Source organism: Phoenix dactylifera, chromosome 8 (assembly GCF_051530095.1).
Source record: "Phoenix dactylifera cultivar Ajwa chromosome 8, Ajwa_hap1_PhDact_Kaust_v1.1, whole genome shotgun sequence".
Lineage (NCBI taxonomy): Eukaryota > Viridiplantae > Streptophyta > Magnoliopsida > Arecales > Arecaceae > Phoenix > Phoenix dactylifera.
The window spans coordinates 27,668,477-27,684,820 of NC_143197.1; the positions used below are offsets into that span (position 1 = coordinate 27,668,477).

The 16,344-nt window shown below is 39.1% G+C and overlaps 2 protein-coding genes across 4 annotated transcripts; one reads left to right on the forward strand and one right to left on the reverse strand.

Annotated features, from left to right (window-relative positions):
* Positions 1-6,609: 6,609 nt before the first annotated feature.
* LOC103717878 (protein LURP-one-related 5-like) lies at positions 6,610-9,474 on the forward strand. The gene is made up of 2 exons (XM_088703356.2): positions 6,610-7,080; positions 9,082-9,474. The coding sequence occupies exons 1-2, from the start codon at positions 6,826-6,828 to the stop codon at positions 9,472-9,474; spliced, it is 648 nt and encodes a 215-aa protein (XP_088559482.2). The 5' UTR covers positions 6,610-6,825.
* On the reverse strand, positions 8,785-16,229 carry LOC103717877 (bifunctional bis(5'-adenosyl)-triphosphatase/adenylylsulfatase FHIT-like). Of its 3 annotated transcripts, XM_089925047.1 has the most exons (7): positions 15,920-16,229; positions 14,706-14,852; positions 12,004-12,102; positions 11,775-11,916; positions 11,481-11,610; positions 11,107-11,234; positions 8,785-9,589 (listed from the first exon to the last, which is right to left on the reverse strand). In XM_089925047.1, the coding sequence occupies exons 1-4, from the start codon at positions 16,196-16,198 to the stop codon at positions 11,800-11,802; spliced, it is 642 nt and encodes a 213-aa protein (XP_089781173.1). In that variant the 5' UTR covers positions 16,199-16,229; the 3' UTR covers positions 8,785-9,589; positions 11,107-11,234; positions 11,481-11,610; positions 11,775-11,799. The 3 variants fall into 3 exon arrangements, with proteins under 3 accessions (XP_089781173.1, XP_089781172.1, XP_089781171.1); XM_089925046.1 differs by lacking the exon at positions 12,004-12,102 and having other exon boundaries at positions 11,107-11,224; positions 15,920-16,221; XM_089925045.1 differs by lacking the exon at positions 12,004-12,102 and having other exon boundaries at positions 15,920-16,221.
* Between the last annotated feature and the right edge of the window lie 115 nt (positions 16,230-16,344).

The window sequence follows — 16,344 nt, forward strand, 5'->3', positions numbered from 1 at the left end:
TATACATGAACTAAGATAAATACTCAATTTCGTAGAGCATTATGATTGCACTTAGCACGTGCAACAAGCCGTTAAATTCCTAGGTTACCCTAGTGGACGAGTATTGTCTCGTGAGGGTTTGTAGTAAAGTTACCCACAAACTTCAATCTCAAAATAAACCAATAATTTCTCCTTCCTAGAAACTAGCCTGACTCTCTCTCTCTCTCTCTCTCTCTCTCTCTCTCTCTCTTAAATATATTTATGCATGATGATCAATATTATAGCAATGTTATAAAATATGGTTACTACAAGGGTTTTATTCAATAATGTCATTATTTACATAGTATGTTTTTCTATGTTAATATCTTAAGTGCATAATACTCTTATTTGAATTTAGAATATCATAAAGATCATTTAGTACAAAACAGCTATTGCACAGCTATAGTTTGCTGTTTTAAGCCGTTATATGGTATAATAGCTGGCCATACTATAATCCATAAAACAGTTCTAATTTTATTGAGAAAATAATGGCTTCTTTTATTTGGCATTTTATTTTTGAAGCAATACAGCATTTTTAGAACCCCAAGGGAATTGACTGAATTAATTTTCTCAAGTAGTGTTTATGGTATACCACTACCCAAAAATATAGAATGAAAAAAGAAATTTAGAATATCATAAAGATCATTTAGTACAAAACAGCTATTGCACAGCTATAGTTTGCTGTTTTAAGCCGTTATATGGTATAATAGCTAGCCATACTATAATCCATAAAACAATTCTAATTTTATTGAGAAAATAATGGCTTCTTTTATTTGGCATTGTATTTTTGAAGCAATACAACATTTTTAGAACCCAAGGGAATTGAGTGAATTAATTTTCTCAAGTAGTGTTTTTGGTATACCGCTACCCAAAAATATAGAATGAAAAATGATTATGATATACAAGTATAGCAATTCTGTAAATTTGGGAAAGCATAGTGTAAAATAACTTCATATTCAAAGACATCTTTTCTGACCACATCTCAATGACCTTTTAAGATTTCTTGCATGTTTTCGAGATGTTTTTCTTCTCTCTCCTTTTTTTTTTTTTTGACGGAATGTGGATTAAGTGAGGTACTTCCCCCACTCAATTTAATTAATTTGAAGTAGTTTTCCTTCCTTTTTAACATGAAAATTCATAATCTAGAAACTTTACAGTTGTTTGTTTGCTATATCCCGTCATGAAATCATTTGGCAGGTCTCCTAAAAAGTAGATGGTGAGCTCCAGTGAGATGATTGGATTTAGGGCATTGATTAAGCGGTCACAAAAGATAAAAAAGACCTTAATAATGTTCACACTTGGCCCAAGCAATAAGCTTTATCCTAATCTTTGTCATGGTTAGGCTTGGTATGTTATTTGCACTAACATTTTTGTTTTCTCAGAAGTTTTGTCTGCTTCCATTTGTGATTTTTGGTCACCGGATACATTAAACTGCGTGAACTCATGGATCATTAACATTCTTCACGCGGTGACAGGCCACAGTATCTAAGTTTGATTACATATATAAATGAGATACCTTCTTTCTCTTCTTTCTTGTCTCTTTTTTTTCACGAGACTGGATTGCTTGGCTCAAACCAGAGGAAAACAATGAGCAACCAACCATGCTGGAGCATCGCACAAGACCATTAAATTGTTTCTTAGCTCATGCATGTCCAACTCTGATGGTTGTCATATAGCTTACTGCTCAATTGGTTTGACGAGCTGAACTTCCAAGAAATAGAGGAGAAGATTTTGTTGTTAGAAAACTTGCGTGTAGGGGTGGCAATCGGGTCGGATCAGACATAAACGGGTCGGGTCAGATGCGGGTCGGGTCAGAAAATTGTAAATCTGAACCTGACCTGTTTATTAAACGGATCAGAAAATTACAACCTGAACCTGACCTGTTTATTAAACGGATAACCCGACCCAATCCGTTTAACCTATTTAATTAAAAAAAAAATTAATCCGGGCGCTGGGGAGTGGGGAAGAAGGTGCCGACCCTCGCGGTGGTGGGCATGGCAGTCTCCTTTCACATCTTCGTCGACGTCACCGTCTCCATCAACGGCTTCCCCGTCCTCGCCCGCATGATCACCGAGCTGAAGCTCCTCAACACCGGGGTCGGCCCCGTCGCCATGGCCTCCGCCATCATCAACAGTGTGCTTTTTTTCACCCTACTCGGCATCGCCATGGCCTCCGGCGTGCGCTACAGGGAGGAGGCATCGATGGCGGCGGCGGTGTGGGTGACGCTCTCGGGCGCTGCCTTCGTCGCCGGGTGCTTCTTCGTGGTCCGACCGGCCGTCAAGTGGATGGTGCGGCGCAAGCCGGAGGTGGGCAAGCGGGTGAGCGATGTCGAGATCAGCATCATCCTCGGGGGCACGGCGGCCGCCGGCTTCATCTCGGACGTGATCGGGATGAACTGGGTCTTCGACGCCTCGCGTACGGGCTCTGAGGGAGGAGAACTCCCTTCCATCGCAGACATCGCCCATGGTGGAGTCGTGGAGCCGTGGAGGGCAAGTGGATTTGGGGATGGAGGAGGCATCGATGGCGACGGAAGTGTGGGTGACGCTCTCGGGCGCCGCCTTCGTCGCCGGGTGCTTCTTCGTGGTCCGACCGGCTATCAAGTAGATGGTGCGGCGCAAGCCGGAGGTGGGCGAGCGAGTGAGCGATGTCGAGATCAGCATCATCCTCGGGGGCGCGGCAGCTGCCAGCTTCATCTCGGACGTGATCGGGATGAACTGGGTCTTCGACGCCTCACGTACGGGCTCTAAGGGAAGGAGAACTCCCTTCCATTGCAGACATCGTCCATGGTGGAGCCGTGGAGCTGTGGAGGGCAAGTGGATTAGGGTATGGTGGAGGCCGGCGCGAGGAGCAAGGGGAACGAGGGGAGAAGCTGAGAAGGTTTTATTTCCACCTAGGGCTAGGGCTTTTGTATTTGATTTGGTTATTCAAACGATCCGTTGGGCTGAGGCTGTGACTTGTGAGGCACTTGTTCTCGATAATAAAAAAAGCCTGGCCCATATATTAAACGGGTTAAACGGATTAAATGGGTCAGACATTTAAAATCCATATCCGACCCAATTAATAAACAGGTTAAACAGGTTGACCTATTTACGACTCGAACCTGTTTAGGCCAAACCCAAACCTGTTTATGGCGGGTCGGGTTGGCGGGTCGGGTCATATTTTGCCACCCCTACTTGCGTGTGATCCAAAGTTAGTCCATTTGACAATAAAGAACCAAATTAGGTGATGAACGCCACCTAATTTTTTGTCCTTAAGATTGTCCTTTCACGACCAACTAGCTGTTTTGCCTATCTTGTTGCTAGCTAATCCTTCTTCCTAGACACTAATCTTTGTCCAAGTTGTTGGATTTGCTGGTTGGCTTTTCCATTGAATACAAAGACATGAGTTAAGCAAAGCTCTTGGGGATTAATTAGCAGGTCTAGCTTTGTTCATTAAATATTGTATGCCTAAAATTGTTGTGGTCCAGTAGGAGTAAATTAGATAACCAATATCATGTGGTCTCAGCTAGTTTCGCCATCTTTGCCGAGCAAAGCCGAACCTTGAGTGGAGTCTTCTTGAATGCCTTTTCTCGAGACCCTTTCGCACTGATGATTCTGGATCAAGCCAAGACTGCTTTAGGATTGGAACCAAGTGTTCATACAATACAAGCATGCACACGCTGAGCCACGTAAGAGCATTGGCAAAAAGCCACGAGGGGGAAGGTGTGAACTCATTTCGTATATTTCAAAATATGCAATAGTTGAAAATTATGTTACGTAAAACATATAAACATTTTTATTTGAAACACATTTTGAGCACAAAATTTAACAGCAAACATCCAAAAGCTTATTAACCTCAAGCTCCTTCAATAACCTATGGTGGCAATTTCTGAAATTATTTTCCATTATATTTCCTACATCATGTGCTTTTAATTCACATTAAATAATGTCGAGGTTGACAATATGATAATAACTAGTTTTTATGAGTTATTATGCAATTTCTGCAGATCATGGGCCTCTTTTACCCTCCATTCTCAAAAATTTCATGAGCTACTCTTGAATTATTATGAGCTGAATGATTCTTTGGACCAATCCCAACCAAAGGATATCTGTAATTTGTTTGAAATTCATGAAATTGTAAAATATTCTAAAACATCAATAATATATGGCATTTTGTTGTAGTGATAAACTCACATTGGTGTTGATATATAACTAGCTCACTTCATTTGTGCCCACTGTAAATGCATCAATAAACGACAGAGCTAGCCTACCAAAAAGCTCTATCTTGCAGGGGAAGTGTAATGCTTTATGGTTGCTTACAAGGACTGCAAACTTTGTCAGTAATATCGCATGTACAGTATTCTTATTTTTATATTCTTACTGACCATTGGTAAATTCTTTTTATCTTTCTCAAATTCCATTTTTTCCTTCTATTGAATTATTCTTGGTATTAAAATACCAGCAGTATATTTTGGACTCATCGAGCATTTTCCATGCTGTGAGAGACTCCCCATATGCACGCTTTCTTTTTTTTTTATCAACTTAATTACTTGCAATGTGAAAAATATTACTGGCAACAATGCATGCGGTGCCTTCACATTTACCAAGACAGTAACAAGCATAATGTTTCAATTTTTATTAACAGTTTCTATCGTAAACTTGGATAAATTCTCTTTATCTTTCTAAAATTGAAAACCTCCTCCAACTAAATTATTCATGAACGTTAATTGAGTGCTATTAGTTATTTTTTATATAGAAGGATAATACAAGATCTGAAATGCGAGCTTTACATCTTGGACTAGGTAAATGACTTTCAAACGCAAAGATGGCCCTACATCTATAGTTATGTTTAAATCAAGTCCACTTGAGTGGCATTCGAACAGCATTTTGCACCAACTATTATAGACCCCTGTGATAAAAACTGCTAGTATTTATACAAAAGGAGTAGAGTTGCCATGCAAGACGTAGTGGGGCACTATTCTTTGCCATATCATGTTCATAAGAAAGGATATATATATATAGTTAAGCCACACAATGGTACGTCATCAGCTGAGCCTAGCGGCGGGCATTTCTTTTATGAGTATTACCATATTGACGGTTTGAAACACTTGATCTTAATCAAACTCTTCTCCTAGGTGTCATCCAATTTGCTTTCAGCGTATCTAATCTGAACCCCAAACCTCCGGGATGTCTAATCTCTAGCTTTACCACTAAGCTACAATACTTAATTGTATTTAAATTATTTGCCAAATTATTTATATCTACTTTTAATTGATATTATTTTTTTTATAATTTTGGATCTGGTATCCGATCTAATTTGAATAACCTAATCTAAATAAAAGTTAATCGTGTGGGTTTGCATATCTGACAAATTTACTATTTTTTGATGGAATTGGTTTGGGATATTTGGACAATTATTTATTTGGATTTAGGTAGTAGAATTTTAAATGGATTCGGATAGGGGTCTGGGCACTTAAAACCGAGACCAATAAAATGGTCGGCGAACTCAGTTTTGCATGCCTCAGTTTTCCAAACTCTGGCCAAAACAACACGTCATAGCGGTAGTGGAGTTTGACTCTTTAGACGTAGCTTTAACGATGAAGATGTGTCACACTATCTTGAAAAAGGTTAGCCGAACTTGTCAGTTCAAACCTTTTCCCCCTGCAGACTATAAAATTCCATTTTAGGTAACAAATGATTCTTCCTGGGTCTGTAAGTAATAAGAAATTATCAGTGACTCCATGGTGTACCAGAAGAACAACAAATATGCGTTACTTATTCTTGTATTCGAACAATAACCGGTGTCATATTTTTATTGGCTCAATTCCAATCCGTTACTTATCATCACACTGGGAACGATTGAAAAGAATTTTTTTTCCATGTTTAGCAGCTTGCACATACAACGTGTATGGAAAGTAAGATGATGTGGAAAGTGGTTGTGCAGCTGAAAAGCTACGTGGAAAGGGATGGAAGAAATGGAAAGCCTTTCCTTTCTTACCATAATTATATAATGTATACCGACCACCAACTTCACTAATGATCTACGCAAACACTGCAAGAAGATCCCCATCATCATCACACTGTAAACTTTTCTTCCTTCCACAGCATTTCATGCATCTCCGCCTGCAAGAAGAGGACCACTGATGCATACCATGAGTACCTTAGGGTTTGATCAAGTCGATGTCTTGTTTTGGACCACCTTAGAAGTCCAAGTAATGGGTAAGTAAACTTAAACATCACACCACCATTTAGATATATTAGATGTCAAGAGTAGCCCACCGCTAGCTTTTACTCGCTTGACCGCATGATCCAATATTTCACCCAACCATGTATGCGTTCATGTGGTGGTTGGAAGCTTGGAGCTAAAAAGCATGAGAAAGGGTCATCAGTTGGAATCTCGACGCTAAACAAAAGAAAGGGTCAGCCAGCCACTGCCATGCTTTTACTCTTTCGGCCTAATAAAAACACATTAGGAATCTAATTAAATCCCTTCACATTATTTTTATATCTCCCTCGAGTGGCCAAGTTGGCCATAGCATCATAAAGGTGGAATCCTACGTAACATCCATTCACAAGGCCATCTTAATCCTAAACAAAGGCTCCGTAGTCCGATTGTTCTTATCCCAGGTCAGCTAGCAAATTCCCCCACCTCTTTAAAAGAACAACCCCATCTTTGTTCCTCCTCCATCGCCTTCTTGTGTTATTCCCCACGTCTCTCCTTTTCATATCTCCCATTTCCTTCTCAACGCCAAGCCTGCGAAGAAAGCAAAACCCTGTACCAAGAGCTGTCCATTAATTATCCAATATTCATCCTAAAACCCTCCATAGGATGTGCAGGATACACCCTACAGAGAGTAAGATAGATGTCGGAGAGCTTGCAACGGCAAGCACCAGTCCATCAGTGTGGACGGTGTGGAAGAAGTCCAGCATGGCTTTCCAGGGAACAGATGGGTTCTCGGTTTATGATAGCAATGGAAGACTAGCTTTTAGAGTCGACAATTACTCAAGAAGGCGCAAGTGCTTCACAGGGGAGCTCCTACTCATGGATGGCCATGGGACGGCCCTCATGGCTCTAAGGCCTCAGGTAGGACATAGACATCGTACATCCTTCTAGCCTCTCGTATGTTTCATAACTCGATATAGAAAAGGTTATGAGGTGCAGCACACAAGTTATACCCGTTGCTTTACAGTATGTGTGCGCTGAAGGAAGACGTAGTTCTGAGCTACTTCTTCAGAAAGGCCCGCTAGGGACGAAGGGCGACCATTGCAGGTTTCCAAATTGCTGTCATCATTGAGCAAGGAATGGTGGCAGCTCATTGACAGGGGAATACGTAGCATCCTACTTGACAATTATCCCTCTGCTTTAAGGATCTGATCTTACAATGACTAGAGTAGTAATATTTTAGAGTTAAACCTTTGACATTAGTGGCACGCTTCCACCCAATGACATAAATGTTAAGAGTGGTGAAAATAGGTATCCCAATGGATGAAGACCGAGAATTTTCTGCTATTTGATGCTAATTTTCGTTTTAGTTTTGTTTTTAGTCTCCCCTAAGCACACCTTTACCATCTATTGGCACTCAAATGACTTCAGCTGGTACATGCTAGTAATGTCTCGTATAGATAAATTACAAAAAATGATATCTCAAACAACATATGTCTCCTGTTTCTCAGAACATTTCTTAATACCTAGACAGATTTGTAAAAGCAAAGTCAACTACTAAGTGAGCAATGCTATTTTATCATTACAGCATATTTATTTTATAAATACAATATAGTTTGATATGTCATTTTGATGAGATTCAGATCGAATTTTGATCATTAACGGCATCCTATGCGAATTACTTTGACAATAATGTCGGAATTTTCGTATGTACATTGCTTTACACGACTATTTTATCACCTTATAATTTTGATTCAGAATTTTTATTTGGAAGCTCTATTTGTAACTCCAATTAGTTTGTTCTGTGCATCTCTATTTTATCACCTTTTAATTGGAGAAGTTCCAAACAAAACTTAAGAAGATTCCAAATTATATGTAACAAAAAGTTTCTAACTTTAAAAAAAAAAAAAAAAAAAATCTAACTGACAAATGCTAAATGGGTCTGGATTGATGCATAGATCTGGATCAAGGTTGCAATGCTTTCTAGCTATTTAGATTCATGCCAGGAAAACCCATGCATGAGACCTAACTGCTTTTTAGCCGAAAAATAGAGAGCCTTACTGCTTAAAACTCTCATTCAAAACATATACATTATGATAACAATCATGATTTTGTTGATCACTTGCCTCACCAGAAAAGGTTGAGATCTTTCTTCGAGAAAATAAAAATGGAAAAAAAAAAAAAAGAAGTTGAGATCTAGCAATAGAAAGAAAGAGCAAATTGCACCAGCCTAGCTCATGTGAAAACTAAATCATGTTTTCATCCTCCTCCTATTTTAGTCTTAGGTCGACAAGCTACCAGTCCCCCAGCACAGCAACACCAAGACCTCCGAATCAAAAAAAAAAAAAAAAAAAAAAAACATCAGTATGTGTACTAATATTTGTTTTGGTACAACTTGTATTATTTTAAAGACTTGCACGCGAGTCATGTTACTTGCACAAATCTATTAAAATTACAAGGTACCATATTCCAAGACCTTCACAAGCAAGTCCAGTGCAGAAGTTAGCCAAGAGTTGCGACTCGATCTGCATGAATCCGTGCACAACATTCCAATCACAATCTGCATGAATCCGCGCACAACATTCCACTGCATGAGATGCAAAATAATAGAAAAAACTCTAAATATTGTCAGAGATGGTTAACCACAATGTTATTGTAATAAATTAGGATCTCATCCAAAAATAACTAGCCAGAAGATAATTTTTTGAATTTTTTAGTCATGTATAAGTACCCAAGATCTTCTCAGCGAATAATCGATTTTGGACTAAACACACACCCACATGAGTGCTCACAGTTATTGTCTCGAGAATCAGAAGGAGGGTAGAGCGGTAATACATAAAAACATATCCTTGCCTTTTTCTAAATGATAACCGATGGAACATTATTGATCTTGCCTAATGCAAGCTTTCTGTTTACTAGCAGATTTTAAGCATGCATGATCGATGGAGTGGATTCAAAGGTGATGATGGCTCAAAGACAGAGACTAGATCTCATGTTTTCTCGATGAGGCGGCGGTCGATCCTCCAAAGCAGTGATGAGGCAGAGGTATTCGTGGGCAATCCTATTAACCAAACTCCGACACCGGACTTCTGGATCAAAGGTTGCTTCAGGAGAAGATGCTGCAAGATCTGGAACGGCATGGGCAAGGAAGTGGCACAGATATGTCGGAAGAAGGTGAAAACCTCAATCATGCTTGGCGACGATGTGTTCAGTCTGGTGATTCAGCCAGGAGTTGATTGTGAGATGATAATGGCTTTCGTTGTTGTCATGGACCGCATCTGCCAGAAGCCCTTCACACCTTGGATGTGTTCTTGAAAACTGGAGGTGGTGTTTCAGCTTGATCATAGTATGAGGTGCATGTTACTCCTTGCCTTGGAAGCGCGAGTGGCGCCGCCTAGAAATCATCTACGTAGATGCAGTTGTCAGCAAACTGCACCAGATTTTTGTACAATAGCTCAGCAGATTTAACATAGAGTTCCATGAGAAAAAGAAAAAAAAATCCCCATGTGTTGAAACTTTCAAATGATTTAGAAGAAATTGCTAATAAGCTCATTTTCTTTAAACCTTCAATTTAAAACAAAATGATATAAATGAAGTGCGGACGAGAAACATGCAAGTAGAGCACTTCAGATTAGTGCAGGAAGTTCTGAGAAGAGGTGGAGAAGAATTGTGAAAGGCCAAAGAAGTTACACAAAGGGATTTGAACGACAATAGTTAATGAAGAATATAGCACCTGAAAATAAAGAGGGCAAATGGATTTACAATGATAACCCCAAAAAATGACCTGGGATGGCTGCAGCTCCATGAACTTATCAACCTTCATTATATTTTGCTTGTACGATGGCTAGTAAGCATAAAGAATGAATGAGAAGATGGGTAGTTTACATTTTAAGTGGGAGAAAACATTCAGCACTGCCTTATTAGGACTGCTGTCAACAAATCCAAGTTAACAAACTGCTTTTGTACATAGCACCATATACAAACCAAGACTCTTCAACCTTAGATTAGTGTTTTTTTGAGGGGAGAAGTGAATTCCCTAGGGTTAGCATGGGAAGAACTGAGAACCGTAGAATTTGTAAGGATTTAATGAGTCCACTGTTAGTGGAGCACATGCCAATAGCCAATGCACAAGAAGAGATGCTGAAGGACATAATGATCGTGTGTGAGTCTTCTCCATCAATTTTCTCTATAACGTTCCAATAATTGATTGATCAATTTAAAGAACTCCCCTTTTTCTAACATTTAAAATATTGACATTGTTGAATTATACATCAATTTTGTTAAAATCTTTGTTCGATTACCCTCTCCCATGATGCCTCATCATCTATTCAAAAAGTTTATTTCCCCAACAGCAGGCATGATTTTGTGTAACACCTTTGTTCTTATACATACATGTTACATTTATCTAGCATTTGCTGTGCATCCAATGTGGCATCGAACAAGCTAGCCGACCAACTGGCCCATGATTCTAAATTCTTAATGGACTTATAGTAGGCTTTATTGCATTAGATAAATGATACAGATGCCAACTCATCCATTATGTTTCTTCTGCATACATTCTTCCAATAAACTCTTTAACCAAAATAACTTTTCAAGTTATCTTTAATCTCACCATCTTTCCCCAAAATCATAAAACCTTCACTTGATGCAATAATAATTAGAATTATATCTCTAGCTTATGCATCGCAGTCCGAACAAATTTGTAGATTGCTTTCTTAACGTTATTTCAATCATGAGCCCAGTAATTAGCCTTATTAGCGGAAGGGGATGATTTAATGTTGTGTTGACAAGCTTCAGAAGAAGCTCAAACATGAAATAAATGTTATGGTTTGATGTATCACTTACAAGATAAAGATCCTTGTGATGGTATGACAGTATTAGATGGATGTAATTTGGTATTGTAGCATTCTCATTTATTTCGAAAAATAAAGGTAAAGAGTTCCTTACAGCTGTTTTCGTAGGACTTCGACAGAGCTGTGATTCTAAAACAAATTATGATGAAATCAACAATGTCACACCATCTCAACTTTTATGTCTTCCAGACTTCTAGTCCCGGCTTATTCTACTGTAAGGACCTAACAGCATGGAAAGTGTATCAGTTTTTGTAATGGTGAAGTTAATCCTATCTACACAATGCAAAAAGACTCATATGACATGTTAAGATTGTTCAGCAATAATCAAGGCAAACCATTTGAATTGCCATTTTACAATTATATAAACCAGAGAGTAATTTGCATGGAAAAAGTGATAATATAAGACCATGCATATCAGCAGTCAAATTACATTCCTTGAATAGGAGAATGTGATTCCGCAACTCTTACAATTTATGTTGTGGATTTTTATAATCCAAAAAATTGCTCAGGATTTCATGCATCACAACAGAAATGATGTAATGTTCCCATCACTGTCCTCATCTCTCCCTTGCATGTTAGTTCCAAAGTGCTATCTCACCTGGCAAATGGCAGATCAATTGGAAACCAAAGTTGAAGTCCAAACACTAAAGCTGAAGAAATAATTTTCCATAACTAAACCAAATAATGATTAATGACATGTTTAGAAATCATTACTACGAAGGAGATGCTGAAATTAATCTGAAGAATGTCTAATAAATGTACCATGTTTAATGAGTAACTGAAATTCCTATGAGAAAAGAGCTCGATATTCATCAGCCTCACGAGCCATTTCTTCTGACATTCTATCTTTCCTTTCCTTGTCAAGATCTAGTTTCTCCTTCAGTTCCTTTTCTTTCTCATCTATCTGTTAAAAGATCAATTATAGATGAGCCTCAAATTCCAATCGACTGGATAAGTTAAATATTGCCCCAAAAAACACAAAAGCACTTGCTGCTTCATAAATTTCATCATTTTTCTCAATATCTCCCCTTTTCCTTGGGAGAATGTGAATGTGCACATGTGGAACTCTCTGTCCAGCCTGAGGTCCATCCTGAGGCACCAATGAAAAGGATGCACTTGCGCCTAACAAGAAAGAGGTTAGCAAAATCCTTAACTATAATCAGAGATATCAAGGTCCTTTTCAGGAAAAGAAATTTGACACAAGCACCACCCTTTGTCAAAGATAAAGCAGATGAGAAGACAGTGACATATAATAATTATGCTCACATCACACATTCTCCCCTTGATGTGCAACTAAGTGCATCCTATATATGAAATATTCCAAGTGATTCGAGTAATAATAGGTTAACCAACCATTCAATCACAATTTTTTCTCAAGTAGAAAAAGTGGCAAGCATGCAAACAACAATTCAATTTTACTTCAGCATGTCAAACCTGAATTTTTTCTGGAACTCAAACATGTAAAGGTTAACAAAAAATAAGTAAAAAGGCCATTACCCGGTTATGGTCCCAGCAATTCAGGGTCCTAGGAGGGGCGAACTAGGGAAAGGCCTAATTTTGGCATTTTTTTGCACAAAGTGGCTGCCCCAGGACTCGAGCCATACCATTACTCTTGTCAGCCCAAGCCTTTTAACATTTCCTTAACAAACATAAGTGTAATGTAATTTATTTCCATCAAATTCTGACAGTACCTGAATTTTACATGTTTAAGTGAGCTTGCTCCTTGGATAAAATGTGCTGACGCCAAAGCCGACTTTGTCACTGTCAGATGAGTGTCAAATTAGAACCCCTATATGGCTGTCCAGAGCCTGCTCAGCAAACAAAACCTGCCAAGGCCATGTTTTAAGGTAGCCTAACAACTATATAAATCAATTAATTTGCCAAGAAGCAGTTGTTGGCCCCCATCACCATGCTAAACTGGCAACATTTGCTATGTCATGGCTCTGTAAGTGCAGATTCCTCAAGCGACATCAAACATGAAAGACAAATGAAATTTATGCCAATAGTAAATGCTTGATACTTAAAAGAAAATAGAAAAAAAGGACCATTTACTTTCTATAAGAGAACAGATTCCACTAATCCACTTTTTGATCATGTGAACTGCCTTAAAGGATAATAGAATGATGCAAAGAATCAGCCAGGTTGCCAAGCTATTATACTATAATCAGTTTCCAGACTTCTTGATGCAGTGACAATAACAAACTTAAGAAGGACAAAAAGAAACGAAGACACCGATAAGGGAAAGCTAAGGAACTGAACTGTGAAATATGGTGTAGCCAATAGGGCTAGACTAATCTAGCCTTGCGAATGCTTAAATACTGCATTGGCACTCAAGATCACTGCATCAATACTTGAGATTGGATTTACCAATAGAAGCTAACAGATCAGTTAGTCACTGCCCATTAACACTCTAAGAAGAAAAGTTTAGAGGCTTATGCAAGGACTGAGCTTACATGATGGAAAGAAAAGGAAAGAAAATGTAGGAAGAAGTAGAAGAAGAGGGAAGAGAACTAGAAGAAGAGGGAAGAGAACTAGAAAGAAGGAAAGGAGATCAGGCATGTCTTTGGTGATGCGATTGTCAGATTGAACAGAGTGTCAGATTGAACAGAGTGACTGGGGGTGACTACTGTGGGGCAGTAAAATGACCAAATGATCCCCATGTAGGGCAGTTGCTTCTAGATCATTCTATATATGAATTAGACCAAACATATGGGCCTCATGAAAGATCAACAAAATGCAAACATGAAACCAAGTAAGCATTTAAAGGAAGAAGAAACTGACTGCTAATTAGTCAATAGTCTTAACTTCAACAAGGTTATGCCTGGCTACATCTCCAAATACTTATTTATGAAATAACTCATTTTAAAAGGAAACAAATGACATATGACATTTAGAATCTTTTATATAAACTGACCCATTCTTCATCATTGTATAACATTAAGGATCAGAGCCTAGACTCACAAAATACCCAATAATAGCAGATATTGAAGACATGAATCACAACAGGTTGACAAGCAGAAATTATGGTTTGGTTGGGGGAAAGGCAAACCTTAGTAACTCAAAACTAGCGATTCACAGATGAAGCAGCATAATTACGATTGACTTCAATGTTGTACTAGGATTGACTCCAATTTTCACGTAAGGCTTCACCTATCAAAAAATCTAAACTTTTTTATTGAGTTCCATCCGAGCAATCAAGGATGAACATTTACAAACACCCATGGGCCATAGCCATATGGTCGAATTACTTGAGTCAAATTTTCAAGGTTGAAATGGAAACATGCTATATATTTATATACCTCTAAGTGAAACTTTCAAAGCAACAGAGGAGCATAATAAGAATTTAAGTTAGACATAACAGAGGTGCAGCTCGATACATCTCAAATAATGCTATGCAGATTATAGCATACTCTAATTATTTTGCTTGTGTGCATTCTATATAGCATAGAATAAAAGCCTCTCACAAGAGTAATGCATATAATTGTAAAACAGAGGGTCAAAGATAGTTACTTTGATGAAAATCATAGTTTCACTAATTAAGAGGCAAAGCACCCACCCAAGCATGATCTAGCATGAAATGCTTAAAATTCTTACAGGAATGTCAAGGCACATGATAATTAGAAACGAAGACAATACATAAGACATAATTAACTTATATAATGCACAACAACTATTGAAGTCTAATTATATTACTAGAATTGCAAATGTCAGTGAGGATGCCTCATGATAACGCTCAAGATGGCCACCAACTTCCTTTGCAGTAAGCCATAAATCACTAGTCTCATCAGCACTGAGATCAACAAAGCCCTTCACTTCACGCCTTGGGCATACAAGCACATGTGGACAATGTTAAGTCCAACTCTTTGACACAAGTGCCTTGCACGAATGTTGATGTAACAGCCTAATTTTATCATATACAAACCAAAGGCCCAGCAGCGTACCCTGGACATATACTCAAAAATGTTGCGCATGCATCCATGACACATGCATATGTAGGAATGCAACTGTAAGAGTTTTACAATGTCAGTGTGTGTATGCACATAGAGCTTTCACAAACTTATTGATCTCGCATGACCACAGAAAAAATGCATCTTTGTGTGCAATCACGGATGTCCAAAGAAACAGTCATGTGCGGTGAAGTCCTAGTCAGATTTGCCCATTTCAAATATGAAAGTTGGATGATTCACATATGCCATCCTGAAGGATTTATAATTGGCCAACAACAACAGAGAAACATCAAGATAGTCCCATGCATGTGCATGTACTCCCACACCCAATCATGCATAGACATATCCTCAATCAACGTCGCCTAATGGAAATGAATGAACTAGTTCCTCCATGAAAAGGATATGACCTGCAAGTTTAACGACAAAAATTAGAATAGACACAGTAAATAGGGTGGAAAAAGAACGAACAATTGCATATGTAAGTTTTCTCAGAGAAAGACAAATGACATCAAACCTTCTTCTTCCCCCCCAAAACAGAAGAAAGGGATAAGAAAATATCCATGACAACATTCAGAACCATAACAGATGATTGACTTTTCAGCTTAGAAATCATCTTATACAATTTTTAACAAATCACACGGCATAGGTAAAATGAAAGGAGGCATTAACTATTAAAACTAATTTGACCTATAAAACGGCTGCAAATACAACTGTTCAATGCCAATCATGCTACTGCAGCCAGACCAATTTCCAACATGATTGCCAAGCAACAACGGATTTTTGACTGAAATATTTCTCAAAAACCTCTTTTGACATCAATGAAACCATCCTCTTCAACTAAAAACGATGCATAGACCTAAGACAATCTCAATCTAAACAGAGGAATCGTTCCACTCCCCAATCTTCCAACAGAGCTCGACGAACAAAAGGAAGGGGAAAGCTTTCAAAGGACAGAATCGTACCCGGGAGAAGAGGCCTGAGATTAACCATGGCGTAGGAGAGCGGAGTGGAGTAGAACACCTCGCTGTGGTCGATCTTGTACGGTCCAAACATACAGGTGGTCGTCTCCGCCTCCATCCCAGCTCTCGCGCAGAACCGACGGCGACTAAGAGTGAGCACGAGCTCCGGAGCGAGGTAGCGCGGAGAAGCCGGGACTCGGCCGCGAGACAGCGCCGGCCCGCCTCCGCCCTTCTTGGGAGCTACTATAAAACGCCCTCGAAATCTGAGCACGCTTACCATTCGCCCGCGCGCGCCGCCCTCCGACCCCACGAAAGGTCAGGAAAACCCCCCTGCCGTGGAAGCGTGAGGATCCCGCTTACGCTGCTCCGCGAGGCAAAATTTAAGAAAGAAAACGGCTTCGGGGCCGGTTAAGATCCCAACCAAGG